This window comes from Elephas maximus, chromosome 19 (genome assembly GCF_024166365.1).
Source record: "Elephas maximus indicus isolate mEleMax1 chromosome 19, mEleMax1 primary haplotype, whole genome shotgun sequence".
Taxonomy (NCBI): Eukaryota; Metazoa; Chordata; class Mammalia; order Proboscidea; family Elephantidae; genus Elephas; species Elephas maximus.
The window spans coordinates 68,146,768-68,172,058 of record NC_064837.1 but is presented as its reverse complement, the minus strand read 5'-3'; the positions used below and the strand labels follow the sequence as shown (position 1 = coordinate 68,172,058).

At 47.7% G+C, this 25,291-nt stretch overlaps 1 protein-coding gene across 1 annotated transcript; it reads right to left on the bottom strand.

Moving 5' to 3' along the window:
• Nucleotides 1-392: 392 nt before the first annotated feature.
• AFMID (arylformamidase) lies at nucleotides 393-25,289 on the bottom strand. Its single transcript, XM_049860281.1, has 11 exons — nucleotides 25,184-25,289; nucleotides 23,051-23,141; nucleotides 7,781-7,885; nucleotides 7,647-7,695; nucleotides 6,351-6,436; nucleotides 6,190-6,262; nucleotides 5,893-5,990; nucleotides 5,474-5,552; nucleotides 5,242-5,383; nucleotides 4,879-4,983; nucleotides 393-817 (listed from the first exon to the last, which is right to left on the bottom strand). Exons 1-11 carry the CDS (start codon nucleotides 25,241-25,243, stop codon nucleotides 785-787), a joined length of 921 nt encoding a protein of 306 aa, XP_049716238.1. The 5' UTR covers nucleotides 25,244-25,289; the 3' UTR covers nucleotides 393-784.
• Nucleotides 25,290-25,291: the final 2 nt, after the last annotated feature.

Sequence of the window (25,291 nt, the reverse complement as noted above, 5' to 3'; positions counted from 1 at the left end):
GACTCCTTTGTAACTTCCTATTTTGATATCGTTTTGAACTAGAGAATAGTACAAGGAATACGCATATACCCTTGACCCCTCCCCCCAAAACAACAGTTGCCATCGAGTCTGTGCTGACTCACGACCCACGTGTGTCAAAACAGAATTACGTTCTGTAGGATTTTCACTGGCTGGTTTTTCAGACGTAGATCACCAGGCCTTTCTTCTGATGCATCTCTGGGTAGACTTGAACCTCCAACCTTTGGGTCGGCAGCCAAGCACACAGACCATCTGTATGACCCAAGGACTCCTGGTAAAGGGCCAGATAGTACATGTTTTAGGCCTTGAGTGCCACACAGTCTTTGTGGCAACTACTCAAATCTGCTGTTGTAACGCGGAAGCAGCCATGTTAGTAAAGGAATGAGCGTGGCTATGTCCCAATAAAACTTTATTTATGGATACTTAAATATAAGTATATAATTTTCCCATGTGATGAAATATTATTCTTTAAAAAAAATTTTTTTTGTCACCCTCCCTCGGCAGCCAGAAGGGCCAGATTGCCGAGGCTCCACGCCACACACAGCCCTGACCCGGCCTGGGCCAGCCCTCCCTGAAGCCCACTCCATCCTGGGCAAGGACAGGGAGAAGGTGGAGATTTTCATTAGTGTTTACAGCAGTGGGAAGAATGTGCTCCTGCTGGGGCGGGGCCTGGAGACAAACAAAGGTGTTCCTGAGCGCTGGGGAAGTGGGAAGGCTTCTGGAAGCTTCGCAGGCAGGTGAGCACTGGGCTGGGGTTCAGGTGCTGTCAGGACTCCGGGAAGATTACTCCCAAAATAATCTGCAGTAGGAAGAAAAAACGGGAAAACCTGAGAATTGCAGAGGCCCTGTCGAGAGCCCTGGGAGGAGGCTCTGCCAGGAATGTGACTGAAGAAGCAGGCTGGTCTTCCTTAGATTCTTTCATGAGATGTCACTTGTGGGTGTTTGTTTTCTCCCCAGTTGTCACAGAAAATGAAGTAACACATGTTCATGGTAGAAAATGAGGGAAAGGATTTTTTAAAAAATGCATTTACAATACCACTAATAAGTGTTTTCTTTTTCTTATGCTTATTATGTGTGCCTTTACGGAGCTTAAAAAAAAACAAAAAACCAAACCCAGTGCCGTCGAGTCGATTCTGACTCAGCGACCCCATAAGACAGAGTAGAACTGCCCCATAGAGTTTCCAACCAGGGTTTCCATTATGGATCTAGCTGTCTATTATAAACCTGGGAATATATTGGCTGAATTATGACACCCCAAAATGTTATGTTGATGTCCTAACCACTGTACCTGTAAAAACGACTGGGTTTGGGAAGAGGGGCCTTTCTCTTGTTGTGTTAATGAGGTCATGCCAGAGTGGAGAGAGACACACACACACACACACCCACACCCACACCACACACACACACACACACACACACACCCACCCACCCCCAGAACTCCAGGGGCTACCAATATGAAAGGACCTGCCTCTAAAGCTGATTCCCTGATTTGGACTTCTAGCCTCCAAAACCGCGAGACAATAAATCTATCTTCTTTAAAGCCACACACCTGTGGTATTTTTGTCAGGGCAGCACTAGGAAGCTAAGACAATACCGGATCAGCTGTTTTGTCAGGTTTTTCACCTAGCACATCTGAATCAATTTCCATGTCCTATTTTATCAGGAGGGACCAATCCCTGGAGGGGGCATCACGCTTGGTAAAAGAGGGTCAGTGCAAAAGAGGAAGATTCTTGATGAGATGGATTGACACAGCGGCTGCAACGAAGGGCTCAAACATAGTAACGATTGTGAGGATGGCACAGGACTGTGCGGTGTTTGGTTCTGTTGTACACAGGGTCACTATGAGTCGGAACCTAACGACAGTGACAATTCACAAACTTGCCTGATTATACCATAGTTTGACCTCACTGAACATTTAGGTTGTTCCCAAGTTCTAAATATTAATAAAGCGGCAAACAATGTCCTCGTGTTTCTCTGATTATCCTTTAGACAAATTCCAAGCAGCAGAATTATTGGATCCGTGGGTTTGGATCAAGATAGCCACACTCTGCTCCGAACATCTGGCCAATGTAGGCTACCACCAGCAGAGCTGGAGAGTGTGCCCTTCACTACATCTTCACCAACACTGGCCTTTGTTATAATCAGATCAGTTTCAATTATGTGAAAAAGGAATCTCAAATTGTGTTTCTATACTCACTAACGCAGTTTAATCTTATCCCATTTTTTAAAATTAATTTTTATTGTGCTTTAAGTGAAAGTTTAAAAATCAAGTCACTCATATAAAAATTGATATACACCTTGGTATACACTCCTAATTGCTTTCCCCCTAGTGAGACAGCACACTCCTTCCCTCCACTCTCTCTCCTTGTGTCCATTCTGGCAGCTTCTGGCCCCCTCTGCCTTCTCATCTCCCCTCCAGACAGGAGATGCCAACATAGTCTCATGTGCCTACTTGATCCAAGATGCTCGTTCTTCACCAGTATCATTTTCCATCCATATTCCAGTCCAATCCCTGTCCGAAGAGTTGGCTTTGGGAATGGCTCCTGTCTTGGGCTAACAGAAGATCTGGGGGCCATGACCTCCGGGGTCTTTCTAGTCCCAGTCTGACCATTAAGTCTGGTCTTTTTATGAGAATTTGGGGTCTCCATCCCACTGCTGTCCTGCTCCCTCAGAGGTTCTTAAGTTTTCTTCCCTGTCAGGGCAGTCATTGGTCATGGCCGGGCACCATCTAGTTCTTCTGGTCTCAGGCTGATGTAGACTCTGGTTTATGTGGTCCTTTCTCTTAGGCTCATAATTACCTCGTGTCTTTGGTGTTCTTCATTCTTCCTTGCTCCAGGTGGGTTGAGACCAATTGATGCATCTTAGGTGGCAGCTTGCTAGCATTTAAGACCCCAGATGCCACTCTCCAAAGTGGGTAATCTTATCCCATGTTTAGTGGTTATTTATGCTCTTTTAAAAACTGCCTCTTATTCTTTATCTGTCTTTTTCAATTTATTTCTATTTTTAAAGAGAAATAAGAACGATTCTTATTGGTTTGAAAGGGCTCTTTATATATTAAGGTTATTAACTATGTGAATTAAAACTGCTATACAAACCCTGGAAACCCTGGTGGCACAGTGGTTAAGTGCTATGGCTGCTAACCAAAAGGTCGGCAGTTTGAATTCACGAGGCACTCCTTGGAAACCCTATGGTACAGTTCTCTCTGTCTTATACGGTCCCTATGAGTCGGAATCGACTTGATGGCAATGGGTTTGTTTGTTTTGGTTACACAAACCCTACTGAGGTGGCAGCTGGTCTGAAAATCCAGCTAATCAAATACCCAACTGGGGGGAAAGGATGAATATTAACTTCATACCTGCCAGATCTACGGCAAATATTTTCCCCTATTTATCCTTTGATTTTTAATTTTTTATGGTATTCTCCACATTAAAGTTATAATAAATATTTATGTAGCCATAATCCACCCATCCTTTCCTTTATGGACTTTGCTTTTGCTTTTATGCTTAGAAACAGACCCGTACTTTCTCATGCCTGCCTCTCCCCACCCACACCATGCTGCTGCTGTGTGCCATCAAGTCGATTAATACTCGTGGCAACCCCGTGTGTTTCGGAGTAGAACTGCTCAAATGCTGTGATCTTTCAGAAGCAGATCGACAGGCCTATCTTCTGAGGCACCTCTGGGTGGGCTGGAACTGTCCACCTTTTGGTTAGTAGTTGAGCACTCAGCCATTTGTGCCACCCAGGGACCCCTACCCACACCATAAACCTATTGCTGTCAAGTCAATTCCGACTCCTAGCGACCCTACAGGACAGAGCAGAACTGCCCCACAGAGTTTCCAAGGCTGTAATCCTTACAGAAGCAGGCTATCACATCTTTCTTCTGTGGAGCAGCTGGTGGGTTCAAACTGCCTACCTTCCGGTTCACAGGCAAGCGCTTTAACCACTACACCACCAGGGCTCCATCCACACCATGTTGTTGTTGTTGTTAGGTGCTGTCAAGTTGGTTCTGACTCATCGTGACTCTGTGTACAACAGAATGAAAGACTGCCCAGTCCTGCGCTATCCTCACCATGGTTACTGTGTTTGAGCCCATTGTTGTAGACACTGTGTCAATCCATCTCGTTGAAGACCTTACTCTTTTTTGAGGACCCTCCACTTTACCAAGCATGATGTCCTTCTCCAGAGACTGGTCCCTCCTGATAACATGTCCAAAGTATGTGAGAAAAGTCTCACCATCCTCGCTTCTAAGGAACATTCTGGCTGTACTTCTTCCAAGACAGATTTGATTGTTCTTCTGGCAGTCCATGGTATATTCAATATTCTTCGCCAACACCATAATTCCAAGGTGTCAATTCTTCCTCGGTCTTCTTTATTCACTGTCCACCCACACCACAGCCACATACAAATCCTACCTGTGTGCCCAGGACTAGACTCATATGCAGACTACCTGAGGCCTGATCAGAATGAGGGCTTTTTCAGAGGTGGGTAAATATAGGAAGCAGGAGTGGTATTTAGTTTCTGCCATCAGTGCCCAGGGGTCCCCCAACTTTCTGGATGCCCAGGGATCTGCCGAGGTAGCTCCTCTGCCTTCCCACCTCTCCTTATGTTTAGGGGCTCCTATAGAACCTGTGGAAACCTGGTGGTACAGTGGTTAAGTGCTACAGCTGCTAACCAAAATGTTGGCAGTTCGAATCCACCAGGTGTTCCTTGGAAACCCTATGGGGCAGTTCTACTCTGTCCTGTAGAGTTGCTGTGAGTTGAAATTGGCTCAGTGGCAAAAGGTTTGGGTTTTTTTTTAATAGAACCTGTGTGTTCACAGTGAAGGGAGCAGACAGGTGGCTGGGAAGGGACACGGCCCACCTGGGTGAGCGCATAACCCTTCTGGGTTAGATTCTCAATGATTTCAAAGTGGTCCACATCGGGGAGCTCTTCAAATGTGGCCTCCCACCCTCCTCGGCACAGCACCTGGGCAGGGAACACAAGGAAAAGGGCTGTGAGGCTGCAGGAGAGGAAAAGATAGGGCCCGTCGGTGCTAGCAGCACCTGGCCCCTCTCAGACAGGAAAGATGGGGCCCCTTGGTGCTAGCACCTGGCCCCTCTCAGGTGTCCATTAAATATCTGGGGTGGTCTTGGGGACCATTTGGGTGAAATAAAGTGGTGGTATAGACAGAAGGAGATATTCCATGACACCTGACCTCTGGCCAAAAGCAGGTGCTGGGCGTACCTGGAAAAACTCCCTGGACTGTCGCTGGAATTCAGGGGAGTCGTATTGGCCCACGATAACCAGCATGGGGGGAGTGGGGGCCACAGGTGGCTTCAGGGCAGCCTGCAGGCGCAGCTGTGGGCTGTTCCTCTGAGCGTCCTCCCTGGCGAGGGGGTGGTGGTCAGCACAGGGAGGAGCCCTGGCTTCACCCAACCTTCCTGCAGGCTCCCAGCTGGTGGGGCGGGCGACTCACTGCGTCAGGAGGAGAGTGTCATTCTGGGAGGTGTGCGTGATGGGCTCCAGATCATAGATCCCACTGACTAGGAACAAGCCTGCGAGAGTGAAGGACAGTCCCAGGGCCAGGCTAAAGGGGGCAGCACTCCATCCAGACTGGCCCTCATTCAGGGACCACATTGGTTTGCCCTGGGTTGAGCAAGATGAAGCCAGGGGCCAGAGGGGGCAAGACTGAGGTAGAGACCAGAGGGGAAGCCAGGAAGGTCCTGCTTATAGGGCTCAGAAGCTCCTAGGTCAGGACCCTCACAGCTGGAAGAGATTCCCAGTGGCAGGTTCAGCCCCCCCAGGTCAGGTCCCTCACAGCCATTAGATTCCCAGCAGCTGGTTCAGACCCTCAGGTGTACCAGGGAAGGGGGATGGCTGCAGCCCCATGGAAACCTTTGAGGTTGGGCGTGACTCCATGCTTGGTCCAGTTGGCCAGGAGCATCATTACGGCCAGTTGGGCTCCTGCTGAGTGTCCACACAGGTAAATTCCCCTGGGTTGGGCCAGAACAGGGGGAAGAAGCTTCGGTACCTTCAAACCAGGTTTGCATTCGGTCCCCCCAAAGCAGCAGACCAGGGCCAAGGACACCCGATTTGCCTTCTGGTCCACAGGCCAAAGTGGGCAGCTGGGCGGCATCCAAGACACTGAAACCACTGTCCTCCCACCCAGTGAGGCCCCACAAGAACACCCACTTGTTGCTGGGGTATTGCTTCTGGAGAAAGGCGACGCTCCGGGTCACCTGGTCTACCATCAGGTCCAGGGTGCCTAACCAGAAAGCAAGTGCTGGGTCCACAAAGAGCATGTGCTGGCCTCTTCCCTCCAAAGTTCCCAAGCCTGGAGTGACCACCCTTACCTTTGGGCGCAATGTCATAAGCCACGATCACCACGGCCACTCCCTGGGTGGTCAGAGGGTCCACCATGAAGGCCGACGTGTCTTTACTACAGAAAAACACCTGCATGTTACAACTGGAAGCAATTTGGCCACTAAACTGCTGCCATCGAGTCCTGGACACACCATGGGCCAGATATCCTGTCCACCCAGAGCATTGGTCTGCTCTGACCCCATGGTATCAGGAAAGAGCAGGCTCTGGGGTCCAGTCACCTGGTTCAAGTCCTTGCTACACCATGTGCTAGCAATGGGACCTTGGGGACATCATTTAACATCTAAGCAGGGATAATTATGGCTCCTCTCTTACAATGCTATTTATAGAGAAATGAAGGTGATCGGACGTGTAGAGACTCTCACGGAAGACAAGGGAGCAATAAATGTCACTACGAAGATGACTATGCTTGAAGGGGGAAGATGCTATCATAGGCGACTTCTGGGTAAGTCCTAGGGAGTGACAGTGCCCTAAAAATCCCAAGTACCCCTCTGCCTCCATCAGGGTGACCATCTGACCCCTTTTGCCTGGAAGACCCCTCATCCTGGGCAAATTGGGATGGCTGGTCGCTCTGCTTCTCATGGGGTATAGTGGGTTGGACTGTGTAGCCCTAAAAGTTACGCCCTTCTCCTGACTTCCAGGATTAGGAAAAATTCATGACTATTTGAAAAAACAAAACAAAAACTGGGTCTATGCAGATGTGGACCCCCAGTGGCACAGTGGTTAAGAGCTCAGCTACTAACCAAAAGGTCGGCAGTTCAGATCCACCAGCCGCTCCTTGGAAACCCTACAGGGCGGCTCTACTCTGTCCGGTGAGTCGGAATCGACTTGATGGCAATGGGTTTGGTTTTTTTTTTTTTTTTTGCGGGCCAGGGGGGAGGTTTGCAGATGTAGTTAAGGTGAGGGTCTTGAGATGAGATTCTCTTGGATTAGGATGGGCCCCAAATCCAATGACAGGCATCCTTATAAGAGGAAGATTCAAGACACAGAAACACAAGGAAAAAGGCCATGTGAAGACGGAGGCAGACGTTGGAGTGACACCTGCAACCACCAGACACTGGAAGAGCCAAGGAAGGAGCCTTCGGAGGGAGGCGGGCCTGTGGCACCTTGGTCTCAGACTCCTGGCCTCCGGAGGTGCGACAGAAGAAATTCTGGTTGCTTCAAGCCACCCAGTTTGTGGTCATTTGTCCCAGCAGCCACAGGAAAGCCGTACACAAGGGAAAGAGAACTCTCCCTCTTTCTCCACTCAAGCAAATTCCCCCACTCACCTCCCACTCTGCCAGTATCCTCCGTGAAAGAAGATGAAGAAGGGCAGGGCTGTGAAACAAGAGAGAGGGCCTGGAACATGGTGCAGGAGGGGCGGGCTGGGCTCTACTGTGGGACCCACTGCCCACGCACCCACCTTCTGAAACTCCATCAGGAAAGTAGATGTCCAGTTTCTCCCCATCTCCGTGGCCATAGGGGACATGCAGCAGGCTCCTCCTGCTGGCCCGGGCCTGCTTGGTGGCTGTGTCAGGGAAACAGACGCTTGTGGTCAGCACAACCTCAGCCACATGCCCCTCAGCTTGAGTGGGCAGCGGCTTCCATTTCACCTCCAGATGGAAATGTATGAAAGCCCCCTCTCTCTGGCTGAAAGTCTGTAAGGGCCTCCCACAAAAGATGCTTCCCCAAGCTCTAACAACAGTCATTGCTGGGTTCCAGAGCATCCCACGGGCACGTGGTTACCATGGAACCAAGCTGTTTCTTCAGGCAGGGCTCCAATACTACCTGCTGGCGTCTGTAAGGGAGCTGGCATTCTGATATAGACCGCCATTTTATCACAGGCTTATAAAGAAATACAGCCACAATGCCCCTTAGAAGCGAGGATAGCGAGACTTCAGCCCACTTACTTTGGACACATTATTGGAAAAGCCCAATTGCTAGAAAAGGACATCACAGTAAAGTACAGGGCCAGCCTTCAAGGAGGTGGATTAACACAGTACTTACAACAATGGACTCAAACATACCAGCCATCCTGAAGATGGCGCAGGACCAGGTGTCGTTACTTAGTGCTGCTATAACAGAAATACCACAAGTGGGTGACTTTAATAAAGAGAAACTTATTCTCCCACAATTTAGGAGGCTAGAAGTCTGGACTTAGGGTGCCAACAAGTGGAAGGCTTTCTCTCTGTCAGCTCTGGAGGAAGGTCCTGTGTCTTCCGAGCTTCTGCTCCTGGAGGATCTTCATGTGGCCTGGTGTCTCTTTTCCCCCATCTCTACTTGCTTGTTTAATCTCTTTTATATTTCAAAAGAGATTGATTTAAGACACACCCTATACTAATCCTGCCTTGTTAACATAACAAAGACAACCCATTCCCAACTGGGATTAGTACAATAGGCATAGAGATTAGGATTTTACAACACATATTTTTGGAGGGCATAATTCAATTCATGGAGCCCTGGTGGTACAATGGTTACGAGCTTGGCTGCTAACCATAGAGTCCGCAGTTCAAATCCACCAGCTGCTTCTTGGAAACCACATGGGCTACTTCCACTCTGTCCTGCAGGGTCCTTAAGAGTCAGAATTGACTTGACAGGAACAGGTTTGGTTCGGTTTTTGGTTTAATTCAATCCATAACACCAGGCAGTGTTTCAATCTGTTATACATCACACATAAGGTCACCACACATAACAATCTGTTATCACACATAAGGTCACCATGAGTCGGCGCTGAATCGACGGCAACCAACAGCAACAACACTTCGCTCCATGCTACACGAAGAATAACTTTTTCCAAGTATTTGGAAAAATAATTGTCATGGATTGAATTATGTCCCCCCAAAAATCTGTGTGTCAACTTGGTTAGGCCATGATTCCCAATATTGTGTGGTTGTCGTCCATTTTGTGATTATAATTTTATATTGAGAGGATTAGGGTGGGATTGTAACACCACCCTTACTCAGGTTACCTCCCTGATCCAAGGTAAAGAGAGTTTCCCTGGGGTATGGCCTGCACCACCTTTTATCTCTCAAGAGATAAAAGGAAAGGGCAGCAAGCAGAGAGTTGGAGACCTCATACCATCAAGAAAGCAGCCCAGGAGCAAAGCACATCCTTTGGACACAGGGTCCCTGTGCCTGAGAAGCCCCTCCACCAGGGGAAGATTGAGGACAAGGACCTTCCTCCAGAGCTGACTGAGAGAGAAAGCCTTCCCCTGGAGCTGACACCCTGAATTCGGCAATTTAGCCTACTTTACCGTGAGGAAATAAATTTCTCTTTGTTAAAGCCATCTACTTGTAGTATTTCTGTTACTGCAGCACTAGATAACTATGACAATAATCTAGGGAAACAAGATATGAACTCACTTGAAATAAAGAGAACAAAACAATATAACTGAGTGCCGTGATGGGAGGGGTCAAGTGATGTCAACAGGCCCCTGGAAAACCTGCTAGGATTTGGGTAGATGGAAAGGAGGATGAGCCTTCTAAGGGGAATAAACACCACAGGCAAAGGTATGGAGGTGGGAGGGGACTCGGTATGTTCAATCTGCAGTAAGAAAGTGCCCACCCCAGTTAAAAAATGGGCAAAGGGCTTGAATAGACATTTCTTTAAAGATACACAAAGGGCCAATAAGCACATGAAAACATGCTCAACATCATCGGTCACTAAGGACATGCAAATCAAAACCACTCCATACCCACTAGGATGGCTATTAAAAAAAAAGGTGTTGGTGAGGATGTGAATACATGGGAACCCGCACCCATCGCTGGTGGGAGTATAAAATGGTGCAGCTGCTGTGGAAACACTGTGGCAGTTTCTCAACAAGTCAAACATAGAATTGCCATGTTGTTGTTGTTGGGTGCTTTCGAGTTGGTTCCAACTCATAGCAACGCCGTGGAACAGAGCAGAACTGCCCCAGAGGGTTTCCTTGGCTGTAGTCTTTACAGAAGCAGATCACCAGGTCTTTCTTCCATGTTGCTGTTGGGACTGTTGAGCCACCAAGGTGCCTTAGAATTACCATGTGACCCAGCAATTCCACTCCTAGGTGTATACACCTACTCTCCACCTATTGATTACCTTGTTAACCAACGTTTCGCGTTCACGACAATGGTAAAAATCTACTAGTCAACTATTTGCGTTAATGATGTACATCTGGCAGTAACGAATGCCGTGGTGCAAGGGGAGAGTAAAGCTGGCTGTAACGGTTATGTGCCAACTTGGCAGGGCCATGATTCTCAGTGGTTTGATAGTTATGTAATAACGTAATTTAGCAGGTATGTAATGATGTAGTCATCCTCCATTTTATGATCTGATGTGGTCATCCTCCATTTTCACATAATGACAACTTTCACCTAACAACCTGGCCTTTGTAACCTAACCAAGTTGATAAGTGAGGAGTGGGTATACACAAAAGGCCTGAAAAAGAGGAGACCAGGAGACCTGAGCCAACGCACCTCATGAGCAGCTACCACCTGTCTGTCAGCGGAGGCTTCCGTGTTGCTAAGATGCTGAACAGGTTTCAGCGAAACTTTCAGACTAAAACAGCCTAGGAATGAAAGGCCTAGCAATCTACTTCCAAAAACCAGCCAGTGAAAACCCTGTGGATCACAAGAGTCCAATCTCCTTGTGCGTGGGGTTGCCACACGTCTGGGTGTGACTAGACAGCAGCTAACAACAGCCTCCGTCACCACATGGCGTCTGTCTTTCCCCTGGGTCACCCCTCTCTGTATCTGTCACCCCTTTTTTTAAAACACCACTGAGAGTGGATAAGGATTAGGACTTACCCTACCCCTCAGGAATGCAACAGAGAACAAAAGAAAAACCCTTGTTACGGATAGCGTTGTGTCCCCCAAAAGTATCTGTCCACTTGGCTAGGTCGCGATCCCCTCGTATGGTTGTCTACCATTTTATCTTCTGATGTGACTTCCCTATGTGCTACAAATCCTATCACTACGCTGTAAAGAGACGGACTAGTGGCAGTTACACTGATGAGATCTACAAGATTAGGTAGTGTCCAAAGCAGCACCAGGAGCACAGTGCACCCTCTGGACCTGAGGCTCCTGCACTGAGACACCCCCAGACCAAGGGAAGACTGATTCATTACAAGGACCTTTCTCCAGAGCCACCAGAGACAGAAAGCCTTCCGCTGGAGGCACCGCCCTGAATTCAGACTTCTAGTCTGCTGGACTGTGAGAGAATCAATTCCTCTTTGTTAAAGCCATCCACTTGTGGTGTTTCTGTTATAGCAGCACTAGGTGACTAAGACAACCCTATTTCCAAACAAGGTCACATTCACAGGAACAAGGGATGGTACTTCAGCATATGTTTTTGGGGACACAATTCAATCCATACCAGGCTCCAATGTGCCCACATGCCAAAGGACATGCTTTGCAGGGTGGAATTCAGCCACTTAGCAGAAAAAAGTAACGAAATTTTTTTTTAATTGTAGTTTGTATGAAGGTTTACAGAGCAAACAGTTTCTCATTAAACAATTAATACACGTATTGTTTTGTGACATTGGTTGCCAACCCCACATGTCAACATTCTCCCCTTCTCAACCTTGGGTTCCCCATTACCAGGTTTCTTGTCCCCTTCTGCCTTCTAGTCGGTCCTTGCCCCAGGGCTGGTGTGCCCATTTAGTCTCGTTTTGTCTTATGAGCCTGTCTAATCTTTGGCTGAAGGGTAAACCTCAGGAGTAACTTTATTACTGAAATAAAAGGGTGTCACCGGGCCATACTCTCAGGGTTTCTCCAGTCTCTGTCAGACCAGTCTGGTTTTTAAAATTTTTTTTTGAGTTAGAATTTTGCTCTACATTTTTCTCCAGTTCTGTCTGGGACCCTCTATTGTGATCCCTGTCAGAGCAGTTGGTGGTAGTAGCTGGGCACCATCTAGTTGTGCTGGGCTCAGTCTGGCAGAGGCTGTGGTAGTTGTGGTCCATTGGTCATTTGGACTAATCTTTGCCTTGTGTCTTTGGTTTTCTTCATTCTTCCCTGCTCCAGATGGAGTGAGACCAGTGGAGTATTTTAGATGGCCGCTCACAAGCTTTTAAGACCCCAGATGCTACTCACTAAAGTAGAATGTAGAACATTTTCTTTACATACTGTTATGCCAGTTGAGCTAGGTGTTCCCCGAGACCATGGTCCTCACAGCCCAGTAATTTGGTCCCTCAGGGAGTTTGGATGTGTCTACGGAGATTCCATGACCTTGCCAGGGACATGTTGCATAAATAGATACGTTTTAACTTATTATGTCAAAAATAAACAACTCAGAACACAATTAACAGATTGCTATGCAGGTTTAATAGAAAACTTTAAGGTGGGCAGCACAGTACCGAGTAAATCCGTGCTCTGATTAAATAAGGTTTTTAGAGTGCATATACATAATTTCAAAATTTTTTTGTTCAGAGTCCCTCATGAAATTAAGGGACTCAGAACAAAAAAATTTTGACTGGCTAACGATTATGTCAGAATACATAAATCTTATAAGAAAGCAGTATGTGTTCAAACACTATAAAGAATAGAGAAACAGAAACCTTACTAAGACAATCGCCACATCAGTGAGCCATGGTTTCAAGACCTCTGGATTGGAAACCCAACTTGTTCATTGTCTTCCGAAAGAACAAGTTTCCAGTGTTTCCATGAGCCTGGTCACCTAAATACAATTATGTGAAACCAGACCGGCTGTTTCAAAAGGCTAAAAAAACACCAAACCCAGTGCCGTCGAGTCGATTCCAACTCATAGCGACCCTATACGACAGAGTAGAACTGCCCCATAGAGTTTCCAAGGAGCGCCTGGAGGATTTGAACTGCCAACCCTTTGGTTCACAGCTGTGGCACTTAACCACTACGCCACCAGGGTTTCCTTCAAAAGGCTAGTTACAGTTTAATAAGGCATGACTATAAGCTTTAAGTTACTTATACACATGATTATACAGCACTTAGGTTTCTATCATTTAATAAGATGACCTATAGTGCTGTGGGTCCAGTTGTGAGGATTTTCGTTTTCTCTCTGTTAAAGTGTAATCCAAAACGCCGGTGGTGTAGTGGTTAAGTGCTACGACTGCTAACCAAGAGTTCAGCGGTCTGAATCCGCCAGGTACTCCTTGGAAACTCTATGTGGCAGTTCTACTCTCTTCTATAGGATCGCCATGAGTTGGAATCGACTTGACAGCAGTGGGTTTGTTTTTGTTTTTTTTTATATACCAAAGGCTGATCTTCATCAGTAAGTGGTTAAGTGCTATGGCTGCTAACCAAAAAAGGTCAACAGTTTGAATCCACCAGCTGTTTCTAGGAAACCCTATGGGGCAGCTCTACTTTGTCCTAGACGGTTGCTATGAGTCGGAACCAACTCGACGGCAATAGGCTTGGTTTTTTTTGGTCTCCCTTTTAGCAAGCAAGGTTGTGTCATCTGCATATCTCAGGTTGTTAATGAGTCTTCCTCCAATTCCGATGCCCTGTTCTTCTTCATATAGTTCAGCTTCTTGGATTATTTGCTCAGCATACAGATTGAATAAACATGGTGAAAGGATACAACCCTGACGCACACCTTTCCTGACTTTAGACCACACAGCACTCCCTTGTCCTGTTGGAATGACTGCCTCGTGTTCTATGTACAGGTTCTGCATGAGCACAATTAAGTGTTCTGGAATTCCCATTCTTCACAATGTTATATATACTTTGTTATGATTCAAACAGTCGAGTGCCTTTGCATAGTCAACACAACACAGGTCAACATCCTTCTGGTATTCTCTGCTTTCAGCCAAGATCCATCTGACATCAGCAATGACATCCCTGGTTCCAAGTCCTCTTCTGAATCCAGCTTGAATTTCTGGCAGTTCCCTGTCGATGTACTGCTGCAGCCACTTTTGAATGATCCTCAGCAGAATTTTCCTTGCGTGTGATATTAATGACAATGTTTGACAGTTTCTGCACCACAAAGATCGATCTCTTCCAGTCGGATTTCATTTTACTTGGATCCATAATCAATGCCCATGGAAGCAGCAATCAAGAAATCAAATGACATATTACGTTGGGCAAATCTGCTACAAAAGACCTTTTTCAAGTGTTAAAAAGCAAAGATGTCACTCTGAGGACTAAGGGGCACCTGACCCAAGCCATGGTGTTTTTAATCACCTCATATGCATACGAAAGCAGGACAATGAATAAGGAAGACCAAAGAAGAACTGATGCCTTGGAATTATGGTGTTGGGGAAGAATATTGAATACACCATGGACTGCCAGAAGAATGAACGAATAAATCTGTCCTGGAAGAAGTACAGCCAGAATGTTCCTTACAAGTGAGGGTGTTGAGACTTGGTCTCACATACTTAGGACATGTTACCAGGAGGGACATCATGCTTGGTAAAGCAAAGGGTCAGCAAAGGAGAGGAAGACCCTCAACGAGATGGATTAACACAGCGGCTGCAACAATGGGCTCCAGCATAGCAATTGTCAGGATGGCGCAGGACCAGGCAGTGTTTCACTTTGTCTACATAGGGTTGCTATGAGGAACTGACTCAACGGCACCTAGCAACAACAGTGTCATGGGCAAATGAACTCTCCGTTTGCATAAAACAAAACATAATTTTATTTCACAATCAGAACCACAGATTCTGTTTGATAGAATTAAATGTAAATTTGCCTTCTGGTTTGGCTTAATTAAATCAAACACATTACAGTTGTGATTATAGTTTGAAGCACTTAATAAAAACCTGGAGTCCTAGTGGCGCAGTGGTGAAGAGCTTGGCTGCTAACCAAAAGGTCAGCATGTTCGAATCTACCAGCTGCTCCTTGGAAACTCTATGGGGCAGTTCTACTCTGTCCTATTAGGTCACTATAAGTCGGAATCGACTGAAGGCAACGGGTTTGGTTTAATAAGAACTTAATTGCATTTTGTAAATGGTGTTTAAATGCTTAGAGGGATTTAATCTGTGAAAACTATAAGGTAATTGAGTGTTAATAAAAATAAAGTTAATGGTTTCTTTTTTTAAAGAACTAATACATTTATATGATTAAAAATATATACAAAAGGGTTTTCAGTCCAATGCTCCATCTCCCCCTCCTCCGCCAAGGTAACCACAATTATTCATGTCTTACGGATGTTTGCAGAGCTTCTTCCCGAATGTACAAAACTACAGGGCTGTGGGATTCCCCTCCCTGTCATCCGCATGGCAGCAAATTCAAAGCATTTTTTTTCTCCTGCTTGTTTCACTTGAAAAATCCCTGAGATCTTTTCTCATCAGCACACAGAGGGCTTTCTCATTCTTTTCTTTCCTTTTTTAAACAATTACTTAGGATCCCACCCTAAGGAGCCCAGGAGGTGCAACAGATAAGCCTCGGGCAGCTAACTGGAACGTTGGTGGCCTGAACCTACCAGCCAAGAAAGACCTGGCAATCTGCTCCTGTGAAGATACAGACTAGAAAACTCTATGGGTCAGTTCTACTCTGTCACCTGGGGTCGTCATGTTTCGGAATCAACTTGACAGCAACAAACAACAATAGTATTCTACTCTATGGATGCAGGTTAACTAATGTAACCAGTCCTGCCAGTTGCTTAGGCCACAAACCCTGGCTTCCTCATCGATGCCTGTTTCTCACATCAAGCGGATCAGGAAATCCACGTGGCTCTGCCTCTCCCACCCAGGTATCCGGAATCCTGTCATCCTCACCCCACCCCACAGCCCCCACCTGGAAGGCAGTGGCAGCCCTGATCTCCCTGCTTCCACCTGGGTGCAAATCCCTCCACCTGGCCCAGGGCCCTCCAAAATCTGTGCTCCCCTGCTCACCTGATCCTAACACCCACTCCGCCATCCTCTCACCTGCTCCATCTTTTCCTAAGGCAATTACATACTTCTAACAGACTATAGGGTCGCTATGAGTTGGAATCAACTAGATGGCAACAGGTTTGGTTTGGTTTAGTAACAGACTATGGGAGTCCCTGGATGGTTAAGTGCTCGACTACTGACTGAAAGGCTGGTGGTTTGAATCCACCCAGAAGCACCTCAGAAGAAAAGCCTGGCAATCTGCTTTCCAAGGGCCACAGCCTTGAAAACCCTATGGAGCAAGTGTGTTCTGCAACACACCGGGTTGCCATGAGTTGGAACTGCCTCAAGAGCAACTGTGTTTTTTGGAGCAGACTATAAAATCCAGTTGTTGTCCAGCTGACTCAGACTCATGTTGGCCCCGTGTGTGTCAGAGTAGAACTGTGCTCCACAGGGTTTTCAATGGCTGATTTTTCAGAAGCAGATCACCAGGTTTTTCTTCCAAGGTGCCCCTGGGTAGACTCGGATTGCCAAGCTTTCGGTTAGCTGCCAAGGGCGTTAACCATTTACACCATCCTATGATATTTACTTATTCGTTATGCTTACGTCCGAATCCCCTAAGAATGCCACCACCTGCCTGTCGTACTGTGGCGACCGCATATTGCTGTGACACTGGAAGCTATGCCACCCATATTTCAAATACCAGCAGGGTCACCCGTGGTGGACAAGTTTCAGCAGAACTTCCACACTAGGAAGAAAGGCCTGGTGATCTGCTTCTGAAAATCAGCCAATGAAAACCCTATAGATGACAACAGAATATTACTGATACGGTGCTGGAAGATGACCCCCAGGTTGGACCCAAAAACCCAGTGCCGTTGAGTCGATTCCGACTCATAGCGACCGTATAGGACAGAGTAGAACTGCCCTCAAAATACACAGCGGCCACGACAATGGAGTCGAGCATATCAACGGTCGTGAAGATGGTGCAGGATCAGGCGACGTTTTGTTCTTTTGTGCTTGGGACTGCCTTGAGTCAGAGCGGACCCAACAGCAGCTAGCGACAGGAGAATCACAACTCTACACTGGCACAGATTGGTCTATTTTGTTCCCTGATCCATCCAAACACCTAGGTCAGCTGCCAAAGCATACGAGGCGCTCACTGAGTATTTACTAAATGAATCAATAAAGGAGCGAACGAATCCTCCACCAAGAGACATGTGAGCTGTCCCCAGGCCTGTGCTATCACAAACAACCCTGCAGCGGGAGCCTTGTACACACGTCCCGGCCTTGTGTACAACTAGCTGTGGGAATGGCTCTGGAAGTGGAATTTCTGGGCCAAAGGTGTGTGCCTTTGTCACTGTGAAGTCTCTGCGGTTGCTCTCTGTCGTGGCTGCTTGCCAAGCCCACCCCCACCAGCCCAGTGTGAGAATGATTGCTGCCTCCCCGGCTCTTCGACAGAGTGGGCTTGTTAAAAAGGAGGGATTTAATTAACACAGAAGTTCTTAAAGCAGATGTGAACGGACTACATTCATGCTGTGCTACAGTAAGAAAAAGATGACGCGATTTATGAGCTAAATGGAATAGCAACTAACAGCAAGCGGCTGTCGGCGTTCATCACCATGCACAAAAGTGGCCTCAGATATTCAAAAACTCAGCTGACTCTGAGAAAGAGAAATCGCCTCTCCCTAGGAGCTGGCCCGACAGGTGATGGAGGTGGCCCAGTGGGTGACAGTGGGTGGCTGGGATGCAGGGACAGAGGAGAATGAGCCAACACACAGCTTCCCCCCAAAGCGTGAATACCACCCCCACTGGGCCCTGCACCCAAGGACAGGAACACAGGGAGGCTTCAATATGATGCCCCAAACCAAACTAAACCCATTGCCGTCGAGTCGATTCTGATAAGATGCCCCAGAACAAACCTTACTACAGACATCCTTTTTTGTTGAAGCAAAAATGGGGTTTCTATTATGCACGCCCCGAAATGTCAAAGCTCTTAGAGCTAAAGGCCTGGGGGGCTGGTTCCATAGACCCAACCGGAATGCTGTTAGACAACTAGGGGCCGCAAAGGCCAGCGCACCCCAAGACTAACGGGGAGACCAGTGAGACAGGTACAGAAGGCTGGGGACCCAGGGTCTAGACCTGCGGTGGCAGCAATTTAAGAGAAGACCCCATCTACTCCCAGCTTCTTCATTCGTTTAGCAAACAAATATCTGTGGGAACAGCACCCAGTGTTGGTACTGTTCTAGGTATCTGGGATCTCCAGGTCTCTTCAAAACCGGCAGAAATCCCTATTCTGTGTGGCTCACAGCTTGCCCACACCCCAGCTGCTATGAAGTCAACTCCAGCTCATGGCGACCCCATGTATGTCAGAGTAGAACTGCCCCAGAGGGTTTTCAGTGGTTGTGATCTTTAGAAGCAGATTGCCAGGCCTTTCTTCCAAAGTGCCTCAGGATGGATTCAAACTGCCACCCTCTTCGTTAGTAGCTGAGGACTTAGCCATTTGTACCACCCAGGGACTCCACTTACTGCTTTGTGACTTTTTAAAAGCTCAATAAGTCTCTTGCCAGCAATACAACAAAGAATGTTTTTCTCAAGGACCTGGGAGCCAACTCCCTCAATAGCAGTCATCAAGGAAGATTGCATCCTATCCCCCAGTTTCTGTGGGCGGGTAGGAGCCTAGCTCAGGCAGCCACCTGGCTCCAAGCTTAACTCCCCCCTTGTCATAGAGATGAGAAGGCTCATTTTCCTTTGGATTGAGGCAATCCGCTAGCCAGAAGCCAAAATAAATAAACCCATTGCCCTCAAGTTGATTCCAACTCATAGCCACCGTATAGGACAGAAGAACTGCTCCACAGAATTTCCAAGGCTGTAAATCTTTACAGAAGCAAATGGCCACATCTTTCTCCTTTGGAGCAGCTGGTGGGTTCGAACCGCCAATCTTTCGGTTTGCAGCCAAGCTCCTAACCACTGTGCCACCAGGGCTCCTTGCTAGCACAGGGGGCCACCCCAATCACCAGGTGACTAGGATGGACTAGAAGCTCTGGTGGTGCAGTGGTTAGTGCTCCACCCCTAACCGACAGGTCGCCAGTTCAAATCCACCAGCTGCTCTATGAGACAAAGATGTGGCAATCTGCTTCCGTAAAGATGACAGCCTTGCAAACCCTGTGGAGCAGTTCTACTCTGTCCTGTAGGGTCGCTATGAGTCGGAATCAACTCAAGGGCAATGAATTTGGGTTTTAGGGTGGAGCATGTATGACAAATAAGGCTGCCCAGGCTTCCTGTTTGAGGGCTAAAAAAACCAAACCAAACCAAACCAAACCCAGTGCCGTCAAGTCGATTCCAACTCAGCGACCCTACAGGACAGAGTAGAACTGCCCCATAGAGTTTCCAAGGAGTGCCTGGCGGATTCGAACTGCCGACCCTTTGGTTAGCAGCCGTAGCATTTAACCACTACGCCACCAGGGTTTCCGTTTGAGGGCTAGACACCGTTAATGCTGAGAACATGCATGCACTGGGGTTGTATCTGCTGGCTATGCAAAACGGTGAGATATCTTCCGTTTTTGCAGTCTCTCTAGCAAACTGCCTGAGATGTCTGTTGCTGTCTGATCAAATGCTTATTCAATCATAAAACTTTTTTCTTTCTCTTTTACTTTTGTGGGGAGGTTTTCTGTGTTGGTACCAAAACCAGCTGTTGCTGAGTCAATTCCAACTAATGGTGCCCCCATATGTGTCAGAGTAAAACTGTGCTCCATGGGGTTTTCAATGGCCGTGAGCCTTCGGAAGCAGATCACCAAGCCTTTCTTCCGAGGCGCCTCTGGGTGAACTTGAACCTCCAACCTTTCAGTGAGCAGCTGAGCCCTTAACCCTTTGCACCATCCAAGGGTCCCCCGGGTTGGCAGGAGGCTTCCTTTTTAATTATTTCCTCTACATCTCTTTCAGCGTCCTGTAAGTTTGAGTCCAACGAGGCAACCTCTGAGACCCACACGCAGCAGTGATGAGGTCTAGGGACTCCACCAGCAGAGGCCAGCTGGGGGACGCTTATCCTGACACCCCCCTGGCCTGTCACCACCCTGTTTCAATGGCTCTACTCTTTCCTGGAAGCTCAGCTTGGGGAAGCAGTTTTGATGGTCACTAGGTGTGTGAGCTTGCAGAAGGGACTTAACCTCACCGGGGAGGGCTAGGACTAGGGGGAGGTGAGTGAGGCACTCCCCTTGGACACAAGCTTTAAGAGGGTGCCCAAAAGCTCAGCAATCAAGATAAAGACCATTTAATGTGGTATTTTAAGAAATCAACATTAATGTAAAAAATCCACGAGGGACTGATGTGTACATCCTCAGTAATGATAAAATAAATAAAATTTAAAAATCATAAATAATACAAAAAAAAAAAAAACTCACAAGGAACTATCAAAATTTTAAATAAAATGGCCTCATCTGCCCTGAGATCAGAAGAGCTGGATGGTGCCCGGCTACCACTAATGACCATTCTGATCAGGGCCACAATAGGTGGATCCTGAGAGAAGGGGAGAAAAATATAGAACTTAAATTCTTAAAAAGTTCAGACTTACTGGACCCATTGAGACTAGAGAATTCTGTGAGACTATGGCCCTGAGAGACTCCATAAACCTGGCACAGAAACTACCCCGAGACCACCTTTAAGCAAATAATGGATTGGCTCATAAGATAAAGAATCCTACCCATGAGTACTGTGCACATTTAAAAAATCATCTACATGAGACCAAGTGGTCAACAATTACTCTAAAGCAAAGATGAAAAGGTCAGGGGAAAGGGAAACCAGATTACTGGAAGTGAATGTTGACATGTTGTAGAAAATGTAACCAGGGTCACTGAGCAATGTGTGTACTAATTGTGAAATGGGAACCCAATGTGCTGTGTAAACTTTCATCAAAAACACAATAAAATAGTAACAAAAATAAAATAAAATAAAAACAGGACCTGACCCTGCACATGCGAGACGCTGCCTCACTCGCCTTACCCTAATCCTGGCCCTAACATCAGCCTCATGTTCCTCATCTTTGAAATGGGTCAGTTATACCTGCAGCAACACCAGGTCGATGTGAGCATCGGAAAAGGGAACGGCAGTGAAATCAAGTTAACTTAAAGCTCTCCAGAGGGCTTACAGAGAGAGAGAGAGAGCCAGAAAGGGAGATGTTATTGAGACCGTTTCCAGTACAGTAGCAGTACACTCTAGGTCTGCACTTGCTTTTTAAAAAAATTTTACAATTTTTGTTTTAATGACTGCATAATATTCGGAATTGATGAACCAACATTCACCTATCTAGTTTTTTTTTTATTGGCTATTTAGTTTTTTTCAGTTATCCCGTAAGATAAATACCCCGATAATGAACCTGCTTAGGTGCACGGGTCCTTCAGAGTCAGTAAGATTTCAGCAGTGGAAACGGGATAAATTTCATTCTAAAGATCCCCACACGCCTGTCGGTTTGTCCTACTGGGGTGGCTTGCATGTTGCTGTGATGCTGGAAGCCATGCCATTAGTATTTCAAATACCAGCAGGGTCACCCTGGTGGACAGGTTTCAGCAGAGCTTCCAGACTAAAACAGACTAGGAAGAAGGACCTGGCAGTCTACTTCTAAAGATATGGGGAAGCATAAGCAAAGAAAGAGCGCTGTAGCACAATGGTTAAATACTCAACTGCTTATCAAAACTGAAAGGTCTGTAGTTCAAACCCACCCAGCAGTTCTGCAGGAGAAAAAACCTGGCAATCTGCTCCCATAAAGCTTACAGGCTAGGAAACCCTGTGGGGCCGTTCTACTCTGTCCTATAGGGTCATATGAGTGGGAATCAACTCGATGGAACACAGCAACAGCGTAAGCAAAGACGGCATAGTCTAGTTACTTGAGTCTGTACTTGCTTTTTATGTCTGACTTCCTTTCTCAAGGAAATCAGCTCTTCTACCCCTCCAGACAAGTAAGACAGACAAAAACAGATTTCTACAAGCTCATGTCTGTTTCACCACACGCCCAAGTATTTATTGAGCAAAGACAGACAGACGTATTTGGCACAAAGATGAGAACAGCACTGGACCTTGAAGAAGCCAGGACATGACGAGGTCAAGGAGGGTGGTGGAACAAAGCCCCAACGAACCTGTTCCTCCTCCTGCGTTACCTCAGTTTGGAGGAGCACCAACCCTGGAGGCCCAGGCAGACACTCTGGGAGGCCAGCTCTGTTCTGCTGGCTTTACAACACAGCTCTGCCAACACCGATTTCCCACCGGAGCTGGCGGCTTCCTTCTCAGCGCCTGCTTCCCCAGCCGGCACCGACGCTTAGCTAAGTGCTTGACTCCATGGCTTACCCAAACTGTAGCAACTCTGGAAAAGTCCATCGAAATGTCCCTTGAGAACTGGACAGAGGCGTAGGGGGAGGGCCAAGGGCATGAGGACAGTCGGGGTGTGGGGTGATTAAGAAACCCTTGTTGGTGCTTTGTAAATAAACCAGTGATCTCAAATTCTGGCTTTGGGAAGTTTAAAACTGCTACAAGCTGAAAGGGAAAATCATGGTACAGAACTCTGGGGACATGGGCAGCCATGGAAATTAACCACAAGACTTCAGCGCTCACAGGCTCCCAAGCCCTGATTTCTTTAAGGAAAAAAAAAAACTGTTTCTTTTATAAAAAGCAAAACAGCCCACGTTCAGCAGCTGAGTGGGGGCCTCCTTTTTTTACTTCACTTCCGCTTCGCCAACCCTGGAGTATGACCCTCAGGGCCTGGGCACAGCTGACCAAGCAGGGGGGTTGCCGAGCTTGGTTGACAGGGCCTTTCCTGCCTCCACCGCCCCCATCAAGGATGCCTCTCCGGCACCTGGTGCTTGGGATATAGCCCTCCCCACCCCCAGCATTCTGAACTGCCGCCACAAGATAAAGCCCACCCGAAGTGGCCAGGGGGAGGTCACACAGTACCCTGGGTTCCTATTTGTGAGTATGTCCTCAATGCCTCCTCTGCTCCCAGCCGGATGACCCATCTGCTTGGGCTGTACTGAGTCTCCAACTCCTGTGGGCACAGACATGGGTTCTATAAGGCTGTGTTCTCAGCACAGAGCATGGCCTCCTCCCCCCTCCCCGCCCCTGCAAGCCTGGATGCTACTCTCTAACTTCAGCAGTACCCTCCCCAATATCCCAGGCTCCCCAACCTCCAGCCTGGCCACCCCTGACCCACTCTGCCTCTACTAATTAATTAGGCGCTTCAGATACAACCCCACAGTCCCTGGGCGGTGCCAACAGTTAACTCGCTCGACTGGTAACGGAGAGGCTGGTGGTTCGAGTCCACTCAGAGGCACCTCAGAAAAAGGCCTGGGGATCAGCCATTGAAAACCCTATGGAGCGCAGTTCTACTCTGACACATATGGGGTCACCAGGAGTTGGGGTTGACTCGATGACAACTGGTCAGATACAGCATCGAGAGGCACTCAGATCCAGCCATTACTGTTCCATGGCCTAGAGGTATGCTAGAGTTGACCAAGGCTTTAGCCAGAGACATCCTTAAATGAAAGGGAGATGAGGTCCCATAAATGCGTCCCAGTTAATGGGATGTTGTGTACCACTCTTTCAGCACCTACACCACTGGAGGCCAGAGAGCTGGGTGGCCACTGCAGGGGAGGGTACGGGCCTGGTCTTGGGTGAGAGGATATAACTCCGACTGCTGAAGATGGAAGGAGGGCCCCCCAAGGGGAAGACACAGCACAGTCAACAACAGGGGGTGAGGAGGGAGGATCCAAAGGCGTTTGGAAACAGTGGCCAAGGTGAGGCTGAGAAGCTGGGGCTGGGGACTGGAGGGTCTTCAATGCCAGGCCAAGATGTTCAGGCTTAATTGAGAAAATAACAAGAGACACCATTTTGGAGCCAGGGCTCAAAGGCGTCATAGTGAAAACTGGGCTGGGAAATTCAAGGGCAGGGTGACATCACAGAAAGACCCTGGGCTCTGGAGACAGGTGGGCCAAGCGCCATCCTAACTCCAGCACTACTAGCTGTTTTACTCTGGGCAAGGTACACAGCCTCTGGAGATAAGGCTATGACGTGAAGCTAGCCGCTTGGATCTGCGTTACTGCTTCCTCCTGTTGTTGATCGGGTTCTCAGCCTGGATCTGTGGATCCGTACAGTCCGTACCACTAAATACGACTAGAAGCCCTGGCGACACAATGGTGAACGGCTCAGCTGCTAACCCAAAGCTTGGGGCTTTAAGTCCACCAGCAGCTCCAGGGGAGGATAAAGACCTGGTGATCTGCTCCCATAAATATTACAGCCTAGAGAACCCTACCAGCCAGTTCTCCTCTGTCCCATGGGGTTGCTCTGAGTCAAAATCGACTGGACAGCACCTAACAACAACAAATGTGACTACCTGCAGGGTGCTTGCAGCCACAGCTGGCACACAGCAAGTACTTAGTGACTGTTATCATCAGCATCATTGCTATTATTTATGACAACGATGGTGCCATGGGTTTCTAAGAATCCCCTGATATTGTAGGCAAGTGTGTGTACGTTTGTGTGTGTGTGTGTGTGAGAGAGAGAGAGAGAGAGAAAGAGAGAGAGAGAGGTTGACCAATATCCATAACCTTCATTAGACTCAGAAAAAGAACCACTGCCCAAAACACAGGAAAACAAGTTAGAAAATGATAATCATAACCTCTCCCAGTGCCAGGTACTGCGCCGGGCGATTTGCAAAGGTAGTTTCTAACCCTCACAGCAATCCTCAGTAAACACCGACCTCCCCCATCCGCAGCTTCCCCAGTAAGCGCAGACCCACACGCATTGCATAACCTCAGGCGGTGGAAAACTTTCGCCCTAACCTTTGTGCAGCTATGAATACAGTAATACCCCAGCTTCGATTTCCTCTTATCCTTAAAATCGGGCTAACAAAAATCTGCAGCCAGAAGTTAAAATGATGGTGATGTTGAAGTATTCGGTACCTGGTACCCAGTAGGTGCTCAACGGCGCCCACAAGTCTGGATGGCTTCTAAACTTCCTTCTTAGAACTCCAATCTAGTTTCTGAGCTGACCTCCTCAGCCCCTGTCCAGTCCTCCCTGCAACCCGCCTACCTCTTTGGACATCTTCTTCCAGGAAGCCACACGCTCGCACTCTGCAGCGGCAACATCCATCCCGCGCCCTACAACGTCATGGCTGCACACCCAGCCCTTAGGGACTCG

What these genes read in the sequence shown, in the direction of transcription:
- AFMID (XM_049860281.1), bottom strand. Translation starts at nt 25,243, where the DNA reads ATGGATGTTGCCGCTGCAGAGTGCGAGCGTGTGGCTTCCTGGAAGAAG. An exon ending in TCCTGATGGAGTTTCAGAAG is followed by an intron (nt 7,696 to 7,780) that starts GTGGGTGCGTGG and finishes CTTGTTTCACAG; the next exon opens with CCCTGCCCTTCTTCATCTTC. An exon ending in GGATACTGGCAGAGTGGGAG is followed by an intron (nt 6,437 to 7,646) that starts GTGAGTGGGGGA and finishes GTTTTTCTGTAG; the next exon opens with TAAAGACACGTCGGCCTTCA.